General features: G+C 51.2%; 1 protein-coding gene across 2 annotated transcripts in view; it reads left to right on the top strand.

Moving 5' to 3' along the window:
• The window catches only part of LOC146866579 (tyrosine-protein phosphatase non-receptor type 9-like), a 998,267-nt gene that overhangs the window by 900,754 nt on the left and 73,699 nt on the right, over positions 1-23,814 (top strand). For both annotated transcript variants that reach the window (XR_014971897.1, XM_085636628.1), the window contains exon 12: positions 21,094-21,301. Coding sequence is in view for 1 of the 2 variants with exons in the window: in XM_085636628.1 (XP_085492754.1) it covers positions 21,094-21,301 (208 nt within the window). In the remaining variant the exon portion in view is untranslated. The remainder of the gene's footprint in view (positions 1-21,093; positions 21,302-23,814) is intronic.

Below are 23,814 nucleotides of genomic sequence, written 5' to 3'. Positions count from 1 at the left end.
TGAAATTTACGTCCCAACATAGTAGGTCTAGGGTGGACTTCCTGGACATTTCCATTAAAGCAAAGGATGGGGTCCTGGAAGTCGAACTTTACACAAAACCTATGGCAAAGAATACCTTGCTACATTACTCAAGTTTCCACCCTAAGTCCCAAAGGGACAACATCCCCTTTAGCCAATTTCTCCGGTTAAGGAGAAATTGCTCAGACATAAATGACTTTTATAAACATGCAGAAACTCTAAAAAGGAAATCCAAAGACAGGGGCTACCCTAAAAAGTTAATCTCTCATTCTTGCAAACGAGCACGATTTTATGATAGAGAGGCCATGATAAACAAAACGAAGGAAAGAGATAAAGCGGTATTTGTAAGCAATTTTTCTCATATCAGCAATCGGATTAAAAATGTTATCAACAGTAACTGGCATATCATTAATGATGAAGAAGAGAAGAAGTTGGACAGACCTATCTTTGCCTTCAAAAAGAATAGGAATTTAAAAAGTGACTTGGTACATACCTACCGTGACGGTCAAGGAAGCACACAGAGCACTGGCGGCTCAAAACAACTCCTAACTTAACTTAAGATTCATTTCCTGCCAAGTTGTTAACATGGGCATAGAGACATCTAAGGCGATCCCATTCTTCTTTTGAATTCAGGCCATTACGAACTGTGTTAAAAAGTTAAATAAACCACTGTTCCCTGGTCTTACGTTTCAATTCCACATGGCCACCTCGTGCCCTCATCTGAATATTTTCCAAAATGTACCACTCTAAATCCAGATCACTATGTCCCATTTCTAGAAAATGTCCTCCTAGAGGGGCATTAGTTGTTTTTGTTCTAATTGCTGAGCGATGTTCTTGAAGTCTTGTACGTAGTTCCCTACTCGTTTCCCCCACGTAGTCCTTGCCACGCGGACAACGTAGGAAATAGACTATATTTTTGCTCCTACAATTGTTCAAATACCTCGAATTCACATGACAACCATTATGTTCCAAATGTTTTGACTCAATACATGATGCACAAACATTGCACGTACCGCATTTGTCATTGCCAATTAGGGTGACCAACTGGCATTGGTGCAAATTCTGGACGGTGAGTGTAAAAATTCAGGACAAAGGGTCAAAATTCAAGACAAAACTTCAGGACAATAGGTACGTTTTACAGACACATCAGAGGAGGTCGCGCAATAGTATATAAGTAAGCCCAGCCATATCCAAACATATTAAACCATTTGTAAACATATCCATCATGTATCCTTCCATGTATCATTTCACTCATCCATCCCTTCATCCATCCTTTCACTCATCCATCCATTATCCATCCATCCTTTTACCCTATCCATTTGTACACTCATCCATCCACTCTTCTACCTATCCATTCACTCATCCATCCAGCCATTTACCCTTTCAGTCATCCTTCCACCCATCCACCCTTTCAGTCATCCTTCCACCCATCCACCCTTTCAGTCATCCATCCATCCTCCCTTTCTCTCCCCATCGACCCTTTCACTTTTCCATCCTTCCTTCCATCCACCCACCCACCCATCCATCTACTCATCCACTCATGAATCCATCCATTGATCCTATCACTAAGCCATCCTTTCTCTCATCCATTTATCCTTTCACTCCTTCACTCATCTATTCATCCTTTTGTCCACCTACCCTCCCTTTCACTCACTCATCCATCCTTACAGCCACCCTTTCACTCATCCATCCATCCATTCAGCCTTGCACTTATCAATTCATCAATCCATCCAAAATTTCACTCATCCATCCTCCCACTTACTCACTCATCATCCACCTTTTCACTCATCCATCCTCCCTTTTACCCATCCAGCTACCCTTCGACCCATACATCCAGCTATTTACCCTTTCTCTCATCCATCCTTCCACTCACTCATCAATCCATCCATCCTCTCTCATTATCCATCTATTCAATCTTTCATTCGTCCATTCACCCTTTCACTAATTCATCCAGCCATCCCTTCACTTACTCACTCGCTCACCTTTTCATATTAATTTTGAGCTGAGCCTTTTTGAGAAGAGGCCCATCAAGAACTTCACCCTCGCTGCAGGAGTCATTCCAGGACTGGGACAGAAACCACCCAGGGCGGAGACAGGATCCACCGCAGGGGGGGGACAGGAGCCATCACGGGGGGGGGGACAGGAGCCACCACATGGGGGGACAGGAGCCATCACTGGGGGGGGGCAGGAGCCATTACATGAGGGGGAACAGGATCCACCAGGGTGGGCACAGGGGTGGGCATGCAGTATTCTAGCATCACCTTGGTCTCTTCCAGGGTGGGGTAGGGCTCCTCACCCCCTCCTGGACAAGACAACGAGACGACAGGCTCTCTTTCTAAAACGTTAGTTTTGCCATCCCCCACTGTGATGTACAGTACTTAAAGGAGATACTCCAAGAGAGCTGATTTAACTGATTGTCCTCCATACTTTGTTAATCAGTGTGGGTGCTCCATACTTTGTTAATCAGTGTGGGTGCGATTGTGCCATGTCTTTATTTTATTACATTATAGACTGCATGTTTGAAGAACCGAGGTTTGCTTACAATTTAGTAACAGGAATTAAGCTCGGTGAAGAGAACCACTGCTGCCTCGGTGTAATCCGGGCCGGTTCTATGATTTTTGGGGCCCTGGGCAGAAAGGGAATGTGTGAGACCCCTCTAAATTGCAGAGACATGTCGCATTCAGGGTTGTTTGCATCTGAATAGATGCCCCTGCTCCTAAAGCTGCAGCCCCTCCCTCTCAGTCACCTTCAAACACCTCTTAACAGCTCATCAAGGGCTGAAGGTGTGAGGGTTGCCATCCCGCTGTGCCTCTTCAATGCTGCTGGGTATCTGAGCTTTGGTACTGCAATGGTGTCCGTTACACCCGACCTCAACAGCATCGGAGTCGAGCAGGGAGGTGGTTGGAAGCTGTGCCGGCTTTAGGGTGGTGCGACCGGTGCCCGGTTAAAATTACGGACAAATGGCATCCGTTAAAGAATCCTTCACGGACAACGGACAGACGGCCGAAATTACGGACTGTCCGTGAAATTTACAGACGGTTGGTCACCCTATTGCTGGCCTTCTGTCTAGCTTCTCTATTATTGATTGGTTAAAATGGCAGCTGGACTCTTTTTTTTTTATTATTTTTTTATTTTTTTTGAAACCGTTTATTACTATCTCAAATATTTACAAGTATGGGCCTACAACCGTCTGGCCGGCCGCTAGAGTGGCAGTAGCATATGACATACATACAGAAAAATCTCTTGGCGGTGCAAAAAGGGTAAATCAGGAGATATCAGTAGTGCAGGCCACATAACTCCAAACCAACAATACGGTTTCCTTTTGTCAAAACACAACAACACAAAAACAACCACACCCGCAAGGCAACCCGCAATCCCAAGTGACAGCACGCGCTCCTTAAGTGGGGGACCCCAACCAATCGCCAAACTCTGAAGAGGGGAATGAGAACCGATCAGGGACTGGGGAACCACGTGCCCATGGCTGGGGGAGGGGGTCGGCTAGGGGGACGGAGCTGGCGAAGCAGCCGGCAGCAGCGGCGCCTCGCAAATACCCCCGCGATAGGCGTTCCAGGGGCCCCAGATTTTCACCCACGCCCCAGGCTTACCCCTCGCAACATACACCACCTTTTCACGAAACATACACCAATCCATGTGTTCTTTCCAGGCCGACACCGCCGGAGGCCTCTGGGATCCCCACAATTGAGCAATGTCACGCTTAGCGATCATGTATCCCAGAGTCACCCACCGCGTCTGCGGGACCGAGTAGTCAGTTGGCTCCCACACATTCAGCAAGCATCTCCTCGCTTCAGGCAACAGCACGACACGCGTAACCACTCGCAGGACCTCATGCACACCTCGCCAGAATCGCTCCACCTTTGGGCATTCCCACAAAATATGCAAGAAAGTTGCCAAGGCACCACAGCCACGCTTGCACAGTCCATCCTCAGCAAAGCCCATACGTAGAAGCCTTGGCCCCGTCACGTAAACCCGGTGGAGGATCTTAAGCTGGACGAAGCGAAGGCGAGCCGGGATGGCCACCTCCTTCGGAGAGGCCACCGCGGACATCCAGTCCTCGTCGTCCAACTCCAGCCCATCGGCAACCCAGGCCTCGCGGAGGCCAGCCAGCAGGCCCGATCGGTCGTTAATCAGTTTTTTATATATAAGGGAGATCGTGCTGTCTGGGACATGGCCATCCAGCACTCTGTCCTCCAGGGGGGAAGACTCCGGAATGGACGCGACATCCGGGAAGACGGAGCCCAGCGCATGGCGGACTTGTAAGTACCGGAAGTACTCACTGCCTTGCAACTGAAACTCCGTCTGCAGCATCTCGAAAGTTTTGAATCCCCCCCTCGTCCAGAGATCTCCCACTGTGCTGATACCGATCGTGTCCCATTTCTCGAAGCCCTTCGAGGTCCACAAGGAACCCAACCTCGCCGACGCATATAGCGGTGACGCCCGGGTCAAACGGTCCTTCCACCCCATAGCTGCGTTAGCCGCGTGCCATACACGCACCATGACACGCGTCGGTCCCGTCAGGCGAGGGTCCGGCGCGCCAGAGTAGAGCGCCCGATTGTAGTCGCCACCGGGAAGGAGCATCTTGTCCATTTCAAACGCCGGGTTCAGGGCGGGCCCGTAAAGGCCATGATTAATCGCAGCTAGCTGGGAGGCCCAGTAATACCGTTTAATATCCGGGAGGGCAACCCCCCCATCGTACCACGGGAGCGTCAATTTAGCCAAGGCAATACGCGGCCTCCCGTCCCAGAACAGGCGACGCTGCAAACTCTCCACCTCTCGGAAGTAGCGCGCCGGAACCAAATCCATAGTATTCTGGAGATCGTACAGAAAGCGCGGCAACGACATTTTAAACAAGGCCGCTCGGCCGAGCGGCGAAAGCGGCAGACGCCGCCAACGCACCACGTCCTCCCTCAAGCGCTGGAGGGGGGGCAGCAAATTCCGCTCGTAGCGGGCCTCCGGGTCCAGAGTAATATATATACCCAGGTACCGAAACCCCTGGGAGGCGATCTGGATCGGACAGTCCCGTGGTAGGACCGGAGCCTCCCCGGCCAGCACATATACACAGGATTTCGCCCAGTTGATGACGAGGCCTGAGTTGCGACCGAATGAGCGCAACACATCAACTAGGACGATCAGTGATTTACGCGGGGAGGCGAGATATAGAAGGATATCATCAGCGTAGAGAGACACACGGTCCTCATGCTCGGGGGTCCAGCGGAGACCACGGATGGAAGGGTGCCACCGCAGCCACTCCGCCAGGGGCTCCAGGGCCAGTGCAAACAGGAGAGGCGACAGGGGGCAACCCTGCCGCGTGCCCCGTCCCAGTGCGAATGGGGCCGAAACTCGTCCATTCACCACCACCTGCGCCAATGGGCCGGAATACAACAACTTGACCCAGCTGATGAAGCCCGGTCCGAAGCCAAACTTCGCCAGCATCGCCCAAATGTATGGCCACTCGAGCGTGTCAAACGCCATGGTGGCGTCCAAGGACGCCAAGATGGCCGGTTCCCGCACAAACGGGACACGCGCGAGCACCCCGTGCAAGCGCCGCAGATTAAGGGCCGTGTTACGATGGGGTATGAAGCCGGACTGGTCTTGGTGGACCAAATCGCCCACCACGCCGACCAGCCGGTTGGCCAGCACCTTGGCGAGGATTTTGGGCTCGGCGTTCAAGAGCGAGATAGGCCTATAGGATGTGACCCGCTCACGGGGTCTCCCCTCCTTGTGGATCACCACGATCGTGGCCAGACGCTGGTCCGGCGGAAGGGAACCCCGCGAGCGGGCCGCCAGGAACATCGCGCGCAGGTGGGGCGCCAGTACATCCGGTCGCAGCTTATACAGCTCGATAGGGATGCCATTGGGGCCCATGGCCTTGCCAGATGCGACGGAGCGGATAGCAAGGGCAATTTCGTCCGAGGTGGGAGGAGCGTCCAGCGAATCCCTATCCTCCACCGAAAGGGAGGGCAGCGCGATGTCCCGTAGCAGGGCATGGGAATCCTCCTCCGAGCAGGGAGAAACCGGGGTATATACCTCGCGGAAATGATCCGCGAAGCAGGAGACAATGGCGTCCGGCTCGGTGACACATACACCATCCATCCTCTCAATCAACGGAACCACACGACTCGCTCTCTCCTTTTTATCCAACCACGCTATCAATTTACCAGCCTTATCACCCACATCATACAGTCGCCCCTGTTGCTCTCTACTGAGGCCCCTGGCCGCCTCCGTGACGAGGGCCCTATAGGCCGCCTGCTTGAGGTGTAGAACATGCAATGCGGCATCCGTCACCCCGCTCCCCAGGTCACCCTCTAGTTCAGTAATTTCGGCCTCCACCCGGGTTACCTCCTCCCGCTCGCGCCTCCGGGCATGGGAGATAAAGGAGAGGGCCTCCCCCCTAAGAACTACCTTAAAAGCCTCCCAAAGGGAGATGGCAGAAGGGACAGACCCCACATTCTCCTCAAAGTACCGCTGCAAGGATTTGATCAATTCGGCCCGAATAGTGGGGTCGCGCAGGTACCAGGCATTGATCGGGGCTACCCTGCCCTCCCCCCTCGGGAAGACACCAAGATGCAGCAGTAGTGGGGAGTGATCTGAAATACCCCGCGCCAAATGGCGCACCTCTCCCACCCTCCCAGCATAGGCCGCAGGAACAAGGATATAATCAAGCCACGAGAGGCTGCCATGGGCACCCGAGTGGAAGGTGTATTGCAGCTGTGCAGGATACTTTAGTCGCCAGCAATCCACCAATCCTAGTGTATCTAAAAGGCCAGACAGCCACGCCTGTGCCCGGGGGAGGTCCCTGGGAGGATGGCGATCCATAGACCCTGAAGCCACCGCATTGAAGTCCCCCCCAACTACCAGAAGCCCATCCGGGAGGTCAAGGAGGAGGCGCCCCAGGTCCGCAAACGTGGTAGATTGCAACCCCGGCGGAACGTACACTGACACAAAAACGACCACTCTGCCCTCCATTCTACCCACCAAGACAGTGTAACGTCCCCTCTCATCATGGCGCACCTCATCAATCTCCAATGGGAGCGAGTTCTTAATCATGATGCCCACCCCCCGCGAGCCCGAGGTGAAGCCCGAATGGGCCACCAAGCGATAGCCTCTCCGATTCATGGCATGAAAGGAATTACCTATAAGGTGTGTCTCCTGCAGGAAGATCACATCTGGCGAAATTCGTTTCAAATACTGCAGGACCACACCACGCTTAATCCTATCCCCCAGTCCGTTAACGTTCCATGATAACACAGTCAGGTCCCTACCCCCCATCATACATGGAAGCCATCAATCGTCCCCCAAAGAGCATCTCAAAAACAACAATACAGTAAAGGGTTCGCCTTGCGGTGCAAACAAACAACACTCCACCCCCACCCACCCATCCCAACAGAACTCCCCCCTCCCTGCACCCCTGCATGAGCCCAGACAGCCCCCCCAAAGTGCAGTGTGCCTGTCGCCCCATAGATAAAAAACTAACTAGTCCCCCAGAGGAGGAGGGAAGGCCCCCAACGGACCCCGTACGACCTCCATAGGAGGGGAACATACACGATCAGTGAATGGTAACCAAAATGTTGTCCAGAGCAAGGCCTACTATTCACCCCTCAGTTCTGATCCGGCGCGCCCTCCCCGCCAACCGCACCCCCCCCACCCCCCCGGCCCCGATCCCCAGGCAGAGTATCCAACCAGTCCCCAGCCGCCTCGGGACGGTCAAAGAAGTGCGTGCGACCATCCACCTCCACCCTCAGCTTAGCTGGAAAAAGCATTGAGTACTTAAGGTTCATGTCCCGTAGGCGACGTTTAACTCCGAGAAAACTCAGTCTCTGCTTTTGGACCGTCGGAGTAAAGTCAGGGTAGAAATTCACGTCCATATTATCAAGCTTGACCGGTCCCTGTAGCCTGGAAGTCTGCAAGATAGCGTCTCTGTCCCGAAAGTTAAAAATCCAGGCAATGAGAGGCCGCGGCGGAGCTCCGACCTTAGGTCTTCCTCCGGGGACCCTGTGAGCACGTTCCACCGCGAAAAGTTTACTCAGCCCCCGGGGCTGGAGATGGGTGAGGATCAGGTCTTCCACAAACAAATCTGCCGCCTCCTCCTCCCGTCCCTCCGGCACCCCGACAATACGAACGTTGTTCCTCCGGGCCCGACCCAGCTGGACTCTTAATAGAGACTGAGCACTCTAGAATTATGGTCCCCTATTTGTTTGATGAATAACTAGGCTAAAGTCAATTCAATTCAATTCAATAGTTCTTTATTCGATGGTTAAAAATCATCATAAAAGATTAGACAAATATACATTTAAGACAATATTAAATCAATTCATAGAACATTGAATGATACTATTTATGTGCAAATATATCATTGGTCACATACCAATCTCAGAAGTGGGTTGCCTAAAACTAACACATTGCCAATTCTACGGGCTTCCTGAGTGGATCTACCCTCTAGAGACTCTGAGTCTAGATGCAAATTTTAAGAAACTTATCACTGCACATAAAGTCAATGGTTCACTAGCCCTTTGTAGAAAAGTCAAGGCCTCCTTTGCCCGAGTGAATCTTTCCTTTTTCAAAATGCCTATCAAAAATCTACGTCTAGGGAGGCTATACATAGGACATACAAGTACAAAATGAAGGGTGTCCTGCGGAGACCTATTGTCGCAGCCGCAGGGACCCTTCTGCTCAATAGACCTGTTAAAACCAGCTGGTTCAGCCAATAAATAAGGTAAAAAATTGAGCCTAAAACGTGCCATTAAAAACCTCTCTTGGGCATTATAATGGACTCACAGATATGGTTCCAACCCACTAGTCATTACAAGCAAGCTATGGGCGCTCACCGAGGGTTTAGTCTCTTCTAGTGTGCTCCTTTCTGCTGCTCTAAGTTCCAGGAAGCTTCTCTTTAGTTTTAACTTATCCTGTGCTGTGATCGATGAAGGGTTAAGAAACATCTCTGGATAACCCATGTTTTCCAAAGTATTCTTGATATAGCTGATCCATGGGATTTTCAAATATTTGTCTCTTCCCCGGCAATCTTGCATGATCATCCTACTCAGTGCTGCTTCAGGATTCGTCCATAGTTTAAGCCAGGCCAAAATTGGTCTGAACTTGATCAGATCCTCTATATAGGGTCTTCCAAGTTCTTTATGGGCAATAACAGCTGGCGTACAGTTGGGGGCGTTCAATATCGAACAAAATATTTTGTTTTCTTCCCTTTGTATACCATCCAAGTTTATAAAACCCCAAACTTCTGAACCGTACATAGTTTTTGGGCAACACATTGAACCATACAAATTTGTTGTTTGTTCTGGGCTCCAACGGCCAACTTTTCTCCCATAACCGGAGATTGCACCAAAAGATGCAACCAGTTTTCCACTTCTTTCTTGTGCAAGGGATGTGAATTTTAAGGAATCGTCAAATAGCACCCCTAAGTAAGAGAATGTTTGCACCCTTTCAAGAGTATGGGTACCAATCCTATAGGTGAAGCCGGTCAATGGCCTATGGCCTGCTGTCATAACATATGATTTTTTTAGATTGATAGACAGGTCAATTGTCTCCATGAATTTAACGAACCCATCGATGAGGATCTGCAGACTCTTGGGGGTCCGTGCCAACAGAACCGCATCGTCTGCATACAGCAGCACTGGGAAATTACGAGTCCCAACCCTTGGGCAATCTACTTTTAAATTATTGAGGGATTGTTCCAGATTATTAATGTACAGCGAAAACAAAAAAGGGGCTAAGATGCATCCCTGCCTCACTCCACTTGTGCATCCAAAAGATTCAGTCAGACCCCCATCTTTGTTATACCGTACCCTAGCCGAGGTATCGCTATGTAATTCCCTCAAAATGTGGATTAACCCAGGGTCAATTCCAAGCTGACTCATCATGGCCCATAACTTCTTCCTGTTGACATGGTCAAATGCAGCGGCCAAGTCCATGAACCCCAGGTACATGGCTTCGTTGCTGGTCTTGGTGTACTTTGCTACCAGCATATATAGGTTCAGGCATTGATCGCTGGATGACCTGCCAGTCCTAAATCCGTACTGGACATCTGAGATTATATTATTGTCCTCAGCCCACTCGGTCAATCGGGTCAAGACTACCCTACCCAAAATTTTAGCAGTAACGTCTATCAAAGAGAGAGGCCGATAACATTGAGGGTCATCCTTACTCCCTTTTTTGAAAATAGGGACTATAATGGCCGTTGACCATGATCGTGGCAAAACGGTCATTATAGCAGCGTTCAGCACTCTAGTGACAATAGGGGCCCAAAGATCCACTTGACTTAAAAATAAATCTGGGGGGATCCCATCTGGGCCCGGGGCTTTGTTCTTGGTGAGTCCCTCAATACCCAATCTAATCTCTTCCAGAGAGAATGCCACTTGATTACTCGTGATGATCGTCCCCTTCTCCTGTAATGAAGTATCTTTCCCATGATTGTATAGCCCCTCAAAATGGGCAATCCATTGTTCGGGGAGGATATTTGAGGCAATCTCCGAGGCATTATTGTCTTGAAAACAAGGAGAGTTTATTAATCTCCAAAATTCGGTGATGTCCCTGTTTTCAGATGCCTCCCTGAGGGCCGCCCAAGCTTCCACCTGGAGCGTGACTTTCCGTCTTTTTAGCTCCTTCCTATAAGCTAGCCTGCATGTTTTAACTACAGCCTGGTCCCTCGGATTGCTACTCTAAGGCCATTTTTATGTTCTTCAGTGCTCGTGTGCAACCCCTATCAAACCATTTTGGTGAATCTGAATGAGGTTTCTTAGGGGCCTTGGCCAACAATAATTCGTTCACCAAACGCGTTATTTGGTCGAACGCTTTTATAAGGCAAGCCCCAGCCACCAGTGGATCTAAGCACTCGTCGATGAAAGACTTGCCTTTTTCCACCAGGGTATTATAGAATCTGGGCCCATCTATTTTTGACCACTTAAGCCTTCTGCCCTGTGCCGTCACAGTTTCCATAAAGGTGCCATCCACTGACTTAGTTTTTTGCTGTCCTTGGAGCAAGAGCTCCATTACCAGAGGATTGTGATCGCTAAAAGGACTCCACTCGATGTCTACCTTGGTAATGCGACTTTTTAGGCCTCTCGAGACAAATATGTAATCTATGGACGAACACCCTCTCCCCTTAAAAGTCGGGGGGAGAGTTCCGTCCGGTCCCAGGGTAATCCTGGCGACTGTATGCTCGAGGTCAAAGGAGTGGATCAACTTACCCCATTCCAGGCCACTTGACGAGTGGCTAAAATGGGGACCCTTTTCTATGGGGCATTTAGACCAGTTAGCACTAAAGGGGAACAGGCCAGGACATAGATGGCAATTCAAGTCACCCATTACTAATAACATAGGGGCCGAAGCACCCTGTGCGATGGCAAGTTCATATTTCAACCTGGCATCCAACTCCTTCAGAGTAGAAAGATCACTTTCCGAGGCATTGGCATTGTACACATTGAACAAAACAAGGCCCAACCCTTTGTTTCTAAACCTAAGGGCCTGTATGTTCCATGTGAACCAATCCACCTTAGACCATTTGCCTTCTATATTTAGGTCAATATATGTAAGCAGGCCTCCCTTGGCCCTGCCTGATAGGGTTTTCTGGGCGGGTACAAAGAAGCATTTGTAACCGGCTATTTGGTAGTGAGTGTTATCAGTAGCCCAGGTTTCCTGCAGACAGATGATATGGAAAGGCGTCATAAACTGCTGCCATTCCTTGTTGTTAAATTTTCCTGCAATACCTGCAATGTTCCACGAGATAATTCTCAAGCCCTCTTTTTCGATGGTAACGGGCCCTACCACTACCAGTTCTTGATTAATAATAAGTCCCCCCCCGTTTTCCTTGCCAAGGGATTGGATCTGTGAGTCACTAGCTTGGTTTCTTCGCTTGGTCGCTAAAGTGACTGACTCAGGGGGTGTATATGCGCAACCCACACCCGGAGTATCTAATGCTCCTTGGGTTTTTGCTAAGATCCTAGACCTCTCCCCCCCAAGTGCTGGTTGCCCTTCTTCCATGGGTAAACCATATCCCGAAGAAACTTCATCTAGCAGGCCTATATGATCCATGTCAGCCTGTGCTAAAGAAGAGTGAGAATTGCAAAGTCAATCAGTCTCCTCTAGTGACCTTAATGGGGCGAACCTGTTTACCCAGGACTGGTGTCCTCCATCCCAGGCCCCCGTAGCTTGATGGGCAAAATTCAAACCTCTGTTTAACCCAGGGTGTCGTCCCTCGGCATGTCTCCACCCATGATGCTGTCCCTCATTCAGTACCTGTTGCTTTGAATAAAAGAAACTAAGTGGCAGGGGCCTTATGCTTGTCATACTTCCCGAGGGTCCCAAACTCAAAATATGCTCGACCACCCTGCTGTCCCTAAAATTGGCAATGATGCAGTTTCCCTCGATATTTTTCGGGCTCCTCCCTATCCAGTTCACTCGTCTCACCAAAAGGATTTCCCCAACCTGGTTGTTGGCAATACGTTTATTCTGGTTAAGCCAGAAGATGAGTTTATTTTTTAACTCCTCTTGGGATTCTTTCTGTGTTTCTTTAAGTTCTGGAACCCCTGCAAACACAACAACCAACGGACAAGCCTCGGGTGGAAGGTTTATCGTGGGGAGTTGCTTATGTATAGGGGAGGGACTCTTTTTTCGTGGGCAGCTACATAATTTAAGGGGCCGGCCAAAGGCTGAGACTGTGCGTCTACATTATGTTTTCCTGGTCCTTTATCCGAGCGCCGGTTGCTCTCACTAGCAGTGTCATTACTAGCCACTTGTCCGTGGGAGATGGGAGGCTCATGAATTTGTGCTAAAATTGTATGTGTGTTTCTACTCTCATTGGCATTAGTCACCTTTTTAGTGACTGGGTGGGTCACTCGGGGGCTAGTGTGAGAGTACTTGGGGCACCTGCCAGGGGGTCTTTAGACGCTCTGTTTTTTATCTCACTTAATATTTTGTCTAGTCTACTTGTGACCGGCTTTAATTGATTAATAATCAATAATTCGATCTATGCCTGAAGGTCTAACATGATCTTGTTTAACCAAATTGGAGCATCTGTCTGGGGACTTGTCTGGGTGGCACGCTCGAACCCGCAGGAGTTTCTATAATAGCATAATTGGATCGCTGTAAAATAACGACACACAGAGAGGAAGTGAGGAGGCTCCATAACGAATCACCACTTCAGAATTTCGCCTGGCGCATTAGGATTGGCTAGGATGCCCCAACACGCCAATCCTAGCTCCCCTTACATATTTACATTATACTGTCTACTCCTAGACGACTCTGACAATGTATTCACTCTTGTGATTGGCTGGCATGTAACCCGTATGTGTTAAAAATATGAATCAATTATGTTGTTTAAAAATATCAACACAGGAGGACAGCCATCAGGCAGAATTGTATTGTAATTGCATTTAGGTAGTGCACGGACGGTCCCTGTAAGTAGCGAACTGGTGGTCACTTTAGGGTTGGACTGCTGGAGGCTTTGCAATTGCATCACTCCATTGGAGTAATCCGGACATCTGACTTGAAGTTCGTGATCATCTGGCTGAGTGTAGTAGCTAAGAATCGACGTAAGAACAGCAAGTAGATTTATTTTCTTAGGAACACCGAGAGCCACGTTGCGGTAACGATCTCTAGGCCGTCACGTTCTAAATACAGCACGAGGAATAATGTTGTGACAGCTTGTGGCGAGGAGACGTGTACTCACACATAAGAAAACAAGCTTCTTTAGCAGCTTCTAAATGTCTCGCCAGATCAGCGCATGTGCTGGCTCAGGCGAGACCCAAAAAGGTGCATCTTAATTGTTTGAAGCCTCATTTTAAAAGATCTAACCTGGTTGATGTGTGTTTGGAAGGCCTTCCAAACTGTATGTTGTCACAGCACAGACATATTCAAATGGAAGTTGGGCAACGAGACAATTTCCTCTGTAAAAACATAATTATCTTGAAGCATGCCTCAGCGACTCTGGGAAAGCACTTTGCACCTACAAATTTTTTTTTCAAAACCTCAGTCGACCATTTACGCTTTGTGCAAACTCCATGAGAAGCTGCAGAGTCCAACGACGGGACCAATGAGAAGAGCCATCCAATGTAAAATAAGGTCAATAGTGGGTTATGCACATCAGGCATTCCGAGGCAAAATGGATAGCCTGCTTGAGAAATCACAATGTCAGGTGTATAAACTCATATTTAAGTCAACAAAGTATATCCACAGCAGCCTGATTCGCCTGGAGTTTGGCCTGGTGCAGCAAAACCATGAATGCTTGGGAACGCAGGTGAAAAATAATTACCAAGTTCTTAAAGCACCCAATGGAAGCGTAAAGAACATGCTGAAACCCATCTATGAAGGGACCACCAACCCATGGAAAATTACATGCAAAAAGCTGTGGAAACACATGGTCTGGCAACACAAAACTAGGGCCAAGAATGTTTAAGCTGCGTGGCAATTAAAAATGCACTTAATAAACAAATTCAGCAATTATCATGTGAAGCCAACTTATCAAACTATACAGCTAGGGGAGGCCTCACCGGACTAATTACATCATACAAACAGCATAAAGTACAGCCTTACCTTAAGCAAGCATTGGGGAGGAAGGCACTAAAAAATATTCAATGGGCCAGGCTACTGTCCCTTCCAATTAAAGAACTAAATCCCGGGTGGAAATCCCTGGCCTCTATAACCAGGTGTAGAATCTGCAAGTACAGAATGAAGTCCCAGCAGCATTTGGTATGCTGTTGCCCTGGCCTGCTACCACTACGTCCGAAGCTGTTAAAACCGATGTGTCTATCTAAAGGTGCTCGTGCAAAAAAGCAATATCTGCGTTGTTCTTTTGCACAGTACCAACAGAATTGGCCAAATTTGGGAAGTATATGGCTGAGCTGCGTGTTCGGCTCTCTGACAAAGAAGGTCCTGATGACACTAGCGGGGCTGGCACAAGCAACAAGTAAACAGTTCTAACATCTGAAAGAAACACGTTAGTTAGATTCCTCACCTTAGAATATCCCCAGGCGTCAGACTGGATCCGGAAGATTTTTCGTCAGCAATACCCCTTGCGCTTCGCTAGGCGTCGTCTGCGGCTCCGCGTCCGTCGTCGGCGTCGTGCGCCGGAATGACGTCGTCGGAGTACTTAGACGCCGCCCTCGCGCGCTGACGTCAGTTCTTCTTTTTTCCGCGCCAGTAAGCGCAGATCCGGGAGAGCTACCCCTTTAGTCAATTTTTGACTAACTTTTTGATCCTTTTTGATCCTGTCTATCGACACCGGTGCCGGTAGGATGCCTGGGTTTAAAGCCTGTACGGACTGTAGCCGATTGATGTCGGTTACGGACCATCACCGCCGGTGCCTGTACTGTTTGGGCCTCGACCACGACGCGGAGTCGTGCTCGGACTGTAAGGCCCTGACCTCGAAGGCTAGACGGGAGCGGTCCCGTAAGCTTCTCGAGATTCGCCACTCGGCTCCGCGCGTCTCTCGATCCCGGTCCAGGAGGAGGTCCAAGGATCGGTCGCGGAGCCGCAGCCGACGTCACCATCAGTCGTCGGGATCAAAGTCTTCGGGTAAGTCGAAGCATTCCAAGAAGTCCAAGAGACGTCATCGCTCTTCGGACTCCCCTCGCCGGTCGCGCGACTCGGTCGAGGGTCAGGGTGGTTCCACCCCCGCGGCTCCGGCGGAGCCGCAGGCGCCGCGTCCGTCCCCATACCCTCCGGTCCCTGGGACTAACGCGACGCCGGCGGAAGTCAGTGCCTTCCTCTCGGCCATGAGGAACCTGGCTCCGCCGTCGGCGCCCGCTGGTGCGCCTTCGGGCCCCGCGGACCCGACTGGGTTGCCTTGCCAGCCGGCGGCTCCGGCGCCGTTGACGGCTCCGGCCTCGACGCCGCAAGCGCCCGAGGGACCCGTTCTCGAGTCCCCGTCGACGCCGGTCAACCTTGTCACTCCTCCACCGGCGTCGACTCCGGTTCCACCCCCGACGCCGACGTCGACTCCGCTCGACGCCGTGCCCCAGTTTAGTCCCGGTCCGGGCCCGGCGCCGGTCCGGCATCGATGGACGCCGAGATCGACGCCGCTAGAGACACATTTTGTCTACCGCCCGGCTCCGTTACTTTCTCCTCTACACCAGGAGTCGGATGATGGGGACTACTGGGAGGGATCCGAGGATCCTATGGCCCATCAGGCCCAACTGTCCCAGGACTGGGCAGATGAACTGGGGGAGGCCAGTGGTCTGGATACCTCGCCAGACACTGGGTTCATCTCTCCTCCGACTGTGGCTTCGGAGGAGGGTGCTGCTTTCTCCGTGGTGCTGCGCAAGGCGGCCGCAGCCCTTGGGCTCGAGCTACCTGCCGTGGCTGTGAGGACGAACGTCCTCACTGAGGTGCTTCAGTCTACAGCAAGCTCCACTGAGCCTCTGCTGCCGTTCAATGAAGCCCTCACTGACGTTCTCCAGGGCATCTGGTCCAAGCCCTCCACAGTTCCTCCTGTGGACAGGAACGTTGCCAGGCGCCACCGCCCTGCTCCGGGCGACCCCAGTTTTCTGTCCCAACACCCTACCCCTGAGAGCCTGGTTATCCAGGCCTCCACCTCCCAATCCTCTTTCCCGACCGCCCCGCCGGACCGGGATTCCAAGAGACTGGAGCAGTTTGGCAAGAAACTGTTCTCATCCCTTAGTTTGGGCCTGCGGTCTTTGAACACCGCTTGTCTCTTGCACCGTTATTCCCACTCTCTGTGGGATGCGGTGGAAGACGCGCTGCCCCTGTGTCCGGAGGAGGTCCGGACACGACTTACCCAGGCTCTGGCCGATGGGAGGGATGCCGCGCGACATGCCATACGTTGTGGGCTTGACACCACGGACTCGCTGGGTAGGGCCATTTCCACCACTGTGGCACTTCGACGTCACGCCTGGCTGCGGTCCACGTCGTTTTCCGGCGATGTCCAGAGCACTCTCATGGACATGCCGTTTGATGGCACTCGCCTGTTTGGCGAGAAGGCGGACAGTGCGCTGAACCGCTTTAAGGACTCCCGGGCTACGGCCAAGTCCTTGGGCCTCTCGGCCCCGCGGTCGCAATCTTCCGCTTTTCGCCCCTTTCGTGGCCAAGGAAGGGGTGCCTCCTCACGTGCGCCTAGCCACCAGCCGCAGAACCAACCTGCGCGCGGTCGCGGACGTGGTTTCCACCGAGGCGGATCTGGAGGACGACGAGGTCAGCCCACATCCACCCCGGCAGCATCCGCCTCAAAGCCTTCCTAGTCCGAGCTTTCAGGCCCATTCCACGCCAGTGGGCGGCAGAGTTCGCCATCACCTGCTCCACTGGCGGTCCATCACATCGGACAGGTGGGTGCTGCAAATCGTCCGAAGGGGCTACTCCCTTCCCTTCGAGACGACCCCTCCAGCCATGCCACCGCAGCACCACCGTATCTCGGGGGATCATTTGCATCTTCTCCACGAGGAGGTTTCCGCCCTCTTGGCCAAGGGGGCCGTCGAGCGCGTTCCGAGCCCAGAAGTAGGTCGTGGTTGTTATTCCCACTACTTTCTGGTTCCCAAGAAGGGCAAAGGGGGCCTCCGCCCTATCTTGGACCTTCGGAACGTCAATGCCTTCCTCCGGAGGGAAAGGTTCAAGATGTTGACTTTGGCTCAGGTTCTAGCTGCCCTAGACCCCGGAGACTGGATGGTAGCGTTGGACTTGCAGGACGCTTATTTCCACATCCCCGTCCTGCCGGCCCACCGGCGTTACCTGCGGTTCACGGTGGGCCCAGAGCACTTTCAGTTTACCGTGCTCCCCTTCGGCCTCACCAGTGCCCCTCGGGTGTTCACGAAGGTGATGGCGGTGGTCGCAGCTCATCTGCGCAGATCAGGGGTTCCAGTCTTCCCCTATCTCGACGACTGGTTGTTGAAGGCGGGCTCGCCCCAGACAGTCGTCTCCCACCTCCAGACTACGGCGGATCTCCTGCATTTGCTGGGGTTTTCCATCAACGTGCCGAAGTCACACCTGAGTCCCTCTCAGAAGCTCCTCTTCATCGGAGCGGTTCTCGATTCAGCGCAGTTCCGGGTCTATCCACCGGAACAGCGGGTCCGGGATATACAGGCCCTGATTCCCATCTTTCGGCCTCTATCCTGGGTTTCGGTCAGGCTAGTGTTGCGGCTTCTGGGGCTGATGGCCTCCTGCATCCTACTAGTGCATCACGCCAGGCGGCGCATGCGGGCTCTGCAGTGGGACCTGAAGTTTCAGTGGGCCCAGCATCACGGCAACCTGTCCGACCATGTCTTGATCTCGGAGGGCACTGCACAGCAGTTGCAGTGGTGGCTCACGGACCGCGATTGGGTCATGGGCAGGAGCCTCTCCCTTCCCCAACCGGAGCATGTCGTAGTGACGGATGCGTCACTCCTGGGATGGGGTGGCCATATGGGAGAGGCGGAGATCAGAGGCCTCTGGTCTCCGGCGGAGTCTCGTCTCCACATCAACCTGTTGGAGTTGAGGGCGATCCGACTTGCACTGAAAGCCTTCCTTCCCTCTGTCAGGGGCAGTGTCGTGCAGGTGTTCACGGACAACACCACCGCCATGTGGTATTGCAACAAACAGGGCGGGGTGGGGTCGTGGACCCTTTGTCAGGAGGCTCTGCGCCTCTGGACGTGGCTGGAACACCAGGGCGTCACCCTAGTGGTTCAACATCTGGCGGGCTCTCTGAACGCCAGAGCGGACGAACTCAGCCGCCGGTGCATGATGGATCACGAATGGCGTCTGAACTCCGAAGTGGCGCAAGGTCTCTTTCAGCAGTGGGGAGAGCCTTGGTTAGATCTATTCGCCACCGAAGAGAACGCGCAATGTCAGCAGTTCTGCGCGTTGGAATTTCCAAGGCGGCACTCGCTCGGCGACGCTTTTCGTCACGAGTGGAGTTGCGGTCTGTTGTACGCCTTTCCGCCTATACCACTTCTGCCCAGAGTGCTGAAGAAGATCAGGCACGACCGGGCCCAAGCCATCTTGGTGGCTCCGGATTGGGCACGAAGATACTGGTATCCCGAGCTACTCAGTATGTTGACCGATCCCCCGATACGTCTGCCCCTTCGGGAGGATCTTCTGTCGCAGCAGCAGGGGACGGTCCTCCACCCGAACCTGTCCAGCCTCCACCTCCATGCGTGGAGTTTGAGCGGCGGCAGTTGATGCCATTTGACTTGCCTCCTGAAGTCTGTGATATCATTCTGGCAGCCAGGCGTCCCTCCACAAAGACGGTATACGCCTGCCGGTGGAATAAATTTGTGGCATGGTGCACAGCAAAGGCTGTGGATCCCCTTTCCGCCCCTCTTTCTGAGGTTCTCCTCTTTCTTCTTTCTCTGGCACGGCAGGGCTCTGCCCTGGGCACCCTGAAAGGTTATCTTGCTGCCATCTCTGCCTTCTTGCGGCTTCCTGGTCAGCCTTCTCTTTTCAAGTCCCCTGTGGTTACACGCTTTCTAAAAGGCATTACTCACACGTTCCCTCCTGTCCCTTTTGTAATGCCTCAGTGGGACTTGAATCTGGTCTTGACATTCCTGATGTGCGCTCCCTTCGAGCCTCTTCACAATTGTCCTCTTCGTCTTCTGACTCTTAAGACTGCTTTTCTGGTAGCCATCACCTCGGCTAGACAGGTGAGTGAGCTCCAGGCTTTATCTTCAAAGCCTCCTTTTCTGTCTGTTCATCCGGACAAGGTTGTCCTTCGGCCTCGTCCCTCCTTTCTTCCGAAAGTGGTGACTCCTTTTCATCTTGGGCAGTCTGTCACCTTGCCCACCTTCTTTCCGCCTCCGCATCCTTCCAAAGAGGAAGAGAGGCTCCACCGTCTGGACCCAAAACGTGCGCTCTCCTTTTATCTGGACCGCACAAAGCAGTTCCGGGTGGACGACCAACTTTTCGTTGGATACGTGGGTGCTAAGAAGGGGAAAGCTGTGCACAAACGGACCATCTCTCGGTGGGTCGTTTTGTGCATCAAAATTTGTTACTCTTTGGCAAAAAAGGACCCTCCTGTTGGGCTGCGCGCCCATTCTACTCGGGCCACAGCGGCTACTACTGCCTTGGGACGGGGAGTCCCTTTGCAGGACATCTGTCAGGCGGCGACGTGGGCTTCGCTACACACGTTTGCCAGGCATTATTGCCTTGACAGCCAAGTCCGGAGGGATGGCTTCTTTGGCCGTTCTGTCCTCCAGGACTTTCTGGTGTGATCTTGGTTCGCAGACCCACCACCGGGGATGGTATTGCTTGGGTATCTATTCTAAGGTGAGGAATCTAATTAACGTGTTTCTTTCAGATGAACAAGTTACTTACCTTCGGTACCGATGTATCTGTAAGAAACATTAGTTAGTTAGATTCCTCACCGACCCACCCATCCTCCCCGTTCTGCGAACTGACATCTAGGGTTAAGGTTATCCTTTTCAGGCCCCTAGATTTTATTTTTGGCACCAGTGTCGGTCTTTGCATGGCTCTGCGTTCCTGGCGCGGAAGGCTATGTACAAGAACTGACGTCAGCGCGCGAGGGCGGCGTCTAAGTACTCCGACGTCATTCCGGCGCACGACGCCGACGACGGACGCGGAGCCGCAGACGACGCCTAGCGACGCGCAAGGGGTATTGCTGACGAAAAATCTTCCGGATCCAGTCTGACGCCTGGGGATATTCTAAGGTGAGGAATCTAACTAACTAATGTTTCTTACAGATACATCGTTACCGAAGGTAAGTAACTTGTTCATTAAGTTCATTAAGCAGTACAAGGCAGCAGTACAAGGCACTTGGTCACTTTAACCCTGAGGCGGTTAGACATCCCTGCGGCTTGTATCGATGCCATCACCTTCTTCCATTCCTGCCGCATGACAGCCTCAAGACAGGGAACTGTCATTTACTTTCAATCAATGCTGCTAAAACAATACTTTTTTTAAGATGAACGAACATTCTATATAATTTGTGTGATTCAGATAGAATTTTTAACTGTGTTTTTTTATCAATGTCTGAAATATTGCAAATGGTTTTAAGTAATTTAGCAATAAACCTTTCATTCACTCACAGACATTTTAGATCTATTTGGGTATAATTAGTGGAATTTAACCTAATCAGTTGTATTAAATGTCTCCTGATTTTTAAAGACAGGGGAAAGCCGAAATGTTGCACACTATCAGTATATGAGCTGGCCTGACTTTGGAGTACCCAAATCTGCTTCTGCTATGTTAGACTTCCGTGCCCAGGTGAAACAGCATCAAGCTGCAGCGGTACAGGCCTTGGGACCACAGTGGACTGGACATCCAGCTGGCCCACCTATTGTTATCCATTGTAGTGCAGGCATTGGAAGAACAGGTAAGTGTTTGATGTTATTACAGTCAAGTGAGTATGTTGTCTGTTGCATTTAGATTACACCATTTTACTGTTGCTGCCACTTCAAACAATATTTTTGTATCCATTATATAAAAAGGCATCATTTGTGATCACTCATAAGTTTGTGAAAAAGTCCAATATTTAAATGCCTCTTGATTTTATGGTCAAAGCCTGTTATGCCATGCCCTTTTCCTGGGAGAAATCAGGTTTGTGTATGGAGGTAGTTGTTAGCAGTTGGAGGTCTTGGTGGCATCTCCGTTGTTTGTGAAACCATTTGCCATGGCATAGAGGAGACGCAGTTTTCCACGTCATTCGCTAAAACAGAAAACGTTTAGCAAATTCTATTGATCTCGTCTTAGGTTATTTGGTTGATTAATGTTTTAAGTACCATTTGACTCTCATTAATTTAATTAGTAGTCCTAGTTGGAATTAACTGTTAATTTAAAATGTTTTCTACACCCCAATACTATAATTCCCATTGATTTTCAAGTTTAACCCTCTGCCTGCCATTGTGATGTACATATATGCCATGAAAGATTATCCCCTGTGTGCCTTTCTGATGTTCACATCTAGAAAAATACACGAGTGCTTACACATGCTCTCACACTTGACAGACGAGCCTAAGGAAGACTGTACAGTGGAACACAGTTCATAGAGAGTTGGGTTTTCATTTGGGTTCAGATTCCTTGAGATTACTGCTGGTCTCTCTTGACAGGGCAACCAAGGATTAAACAATGCTTGCTTCGACTTCCTAGGTAAGTGCCTACTTGCAAGGGAGCTCAATGCCCCAGCAGTGAGTGCCAAAGAAACGAGACCTTTATCACAGAGTGCATCAGGTTTCAGGTTCACGTTATAATCTAGTTGATTTTATGGAGTTTCAAGAGTACTGTAGTGGCATGGATACTAAAAGGTCTTGGTAGAGAGGGAAATGGAAAGAAATATGTAGACCATAGCAGTTTTGTTTCTACTATAAAGCACGCTATTTGTTCAAAAGATAAGTTACATATCTTCGCTGCCCCACCAGTCATGCTGAACTGCATACTGCTTCTCATTTTTACACACTGACACGCCTTACATTCACAGACCAGAATCCCTGACTTAACTTTGCAAACCAACATTCCTGACAGAATACTGCACACCCCTACCTAGGACAGCACACACACAGGTACACACAACACCACAGGCACACTCACAATCACTACACCACTGTAAATCTGCACACATCAACACTGTTTGAAGTTTGCCATTTCTGCACGATCACTATGATTTTTGAAGATTTTTGCAGAATTCTATTGTTCGAGGCATGTGGGCTGCTGAATTCATATCTGTGCATAGATCGCCGCCTAGTGTTGGGTCCGGATGTTTGCACGTTGTTGTCCTGGAAGAGTCTTCGAAGTATCCTGAGATAGGTGACTCCTCCCCTGGACCACAGTGCGCATTGGCATCCTCTCCATCCTCAGATTGTTTTTTTCCGCCATTGGGTTCGGATGTGCTTATCTTGACTCAAGTTAGGAAAATTTAGTTTTCAGGCCAAAAGGCCTTTAGTTTTCGTCGGTACTGTTCCCGATCGGTATCGACAGTTTACTTGCTAGTTTAGCGACTTTAACAACTCTTTCGGATCCATTATATCCGCCCATCGACTCTACATCGACGATGGAATCGAGGACCCCATTCAAGCGGTGTCCTGTTTGCCACGCGAAATATCCACATATCGACGTCCACCCGGTGTGCAACAAATGCCTCTCACCGGATCACGACGAATCGAAATGTATGGCCTGTGCCCGATTCAGATCCAAGAAGACTCTCCGGAATCGACGAGCCGCGAGACTTGAAGCGCAGCAAACGGCACCGGCCCCGACCAACATCTTCAGCACCGAGGACGAAGATGTTGAAAGCGTGGAAAACATACCCTCCAGCCCCGCTTCCGAACACGGTCCCAGATCGGAAGACGTAGATGAAGAGCTTTTTCACAGGGAAGAAGCCGACGATGAGGTAGGAGACTACGATGAGGCCTTGGGGGCCGAAGAAGGTAGCTCCGGTGACGAGCAGGGCCTACCCGTCCAAACGGAGGATATCCCAGTGCGTCAGTCTACGGCTCCGGTCGAGGGATCGCCTTCGGGCCTTACCCAAGATCAATCCCGCAGTTCTTCGGCCCCGCCCTCTGGCCCGGCCTCGGACATCCAGCGAGAGCCATTATTACCCAAAAATACTGGTTTCCCTTCCACGAAACCGAAACCAATCGTCGCACCGGTTCCACAGAAACCGAAAGTGAAACTAATAATGGTCGGCTCGAGGACCACCACACCTTCGACGCCAGCCAAAACCGTCGGCTCCGACCGCACCAAAAGGGACTTCGGTGCCAAACTCGCTGCATCCGATGTCGGCGCCGACCCAAAGAGAAAGGCCATCGGTACCGCCAAAGCGCCTCGGCCCCCGGCACCGAAACAATCAGCACCGACCACCAAGGTTGAAATGGCCGCTGCATCGCAATCCGC

The sequence above is a fragment of the Triturus cristatus genome, chromosome 2_1 (assembly GCF_964204655.1).
Source record: "Triturus cristatus chromosome 2_1, aTriCri1.1, whole genome shotgun sequence".
NCBI lineage: Eukaryota > Metazoa > Chordata > Amphibia > Caudata > Salamandridae > Triturus > Triturus cristatus.
The sequence above is the reverse complement of the archived record's forward strand: the minus strand, read 5'-3'. Positions and strand labels throughout refer to the sequence as shown.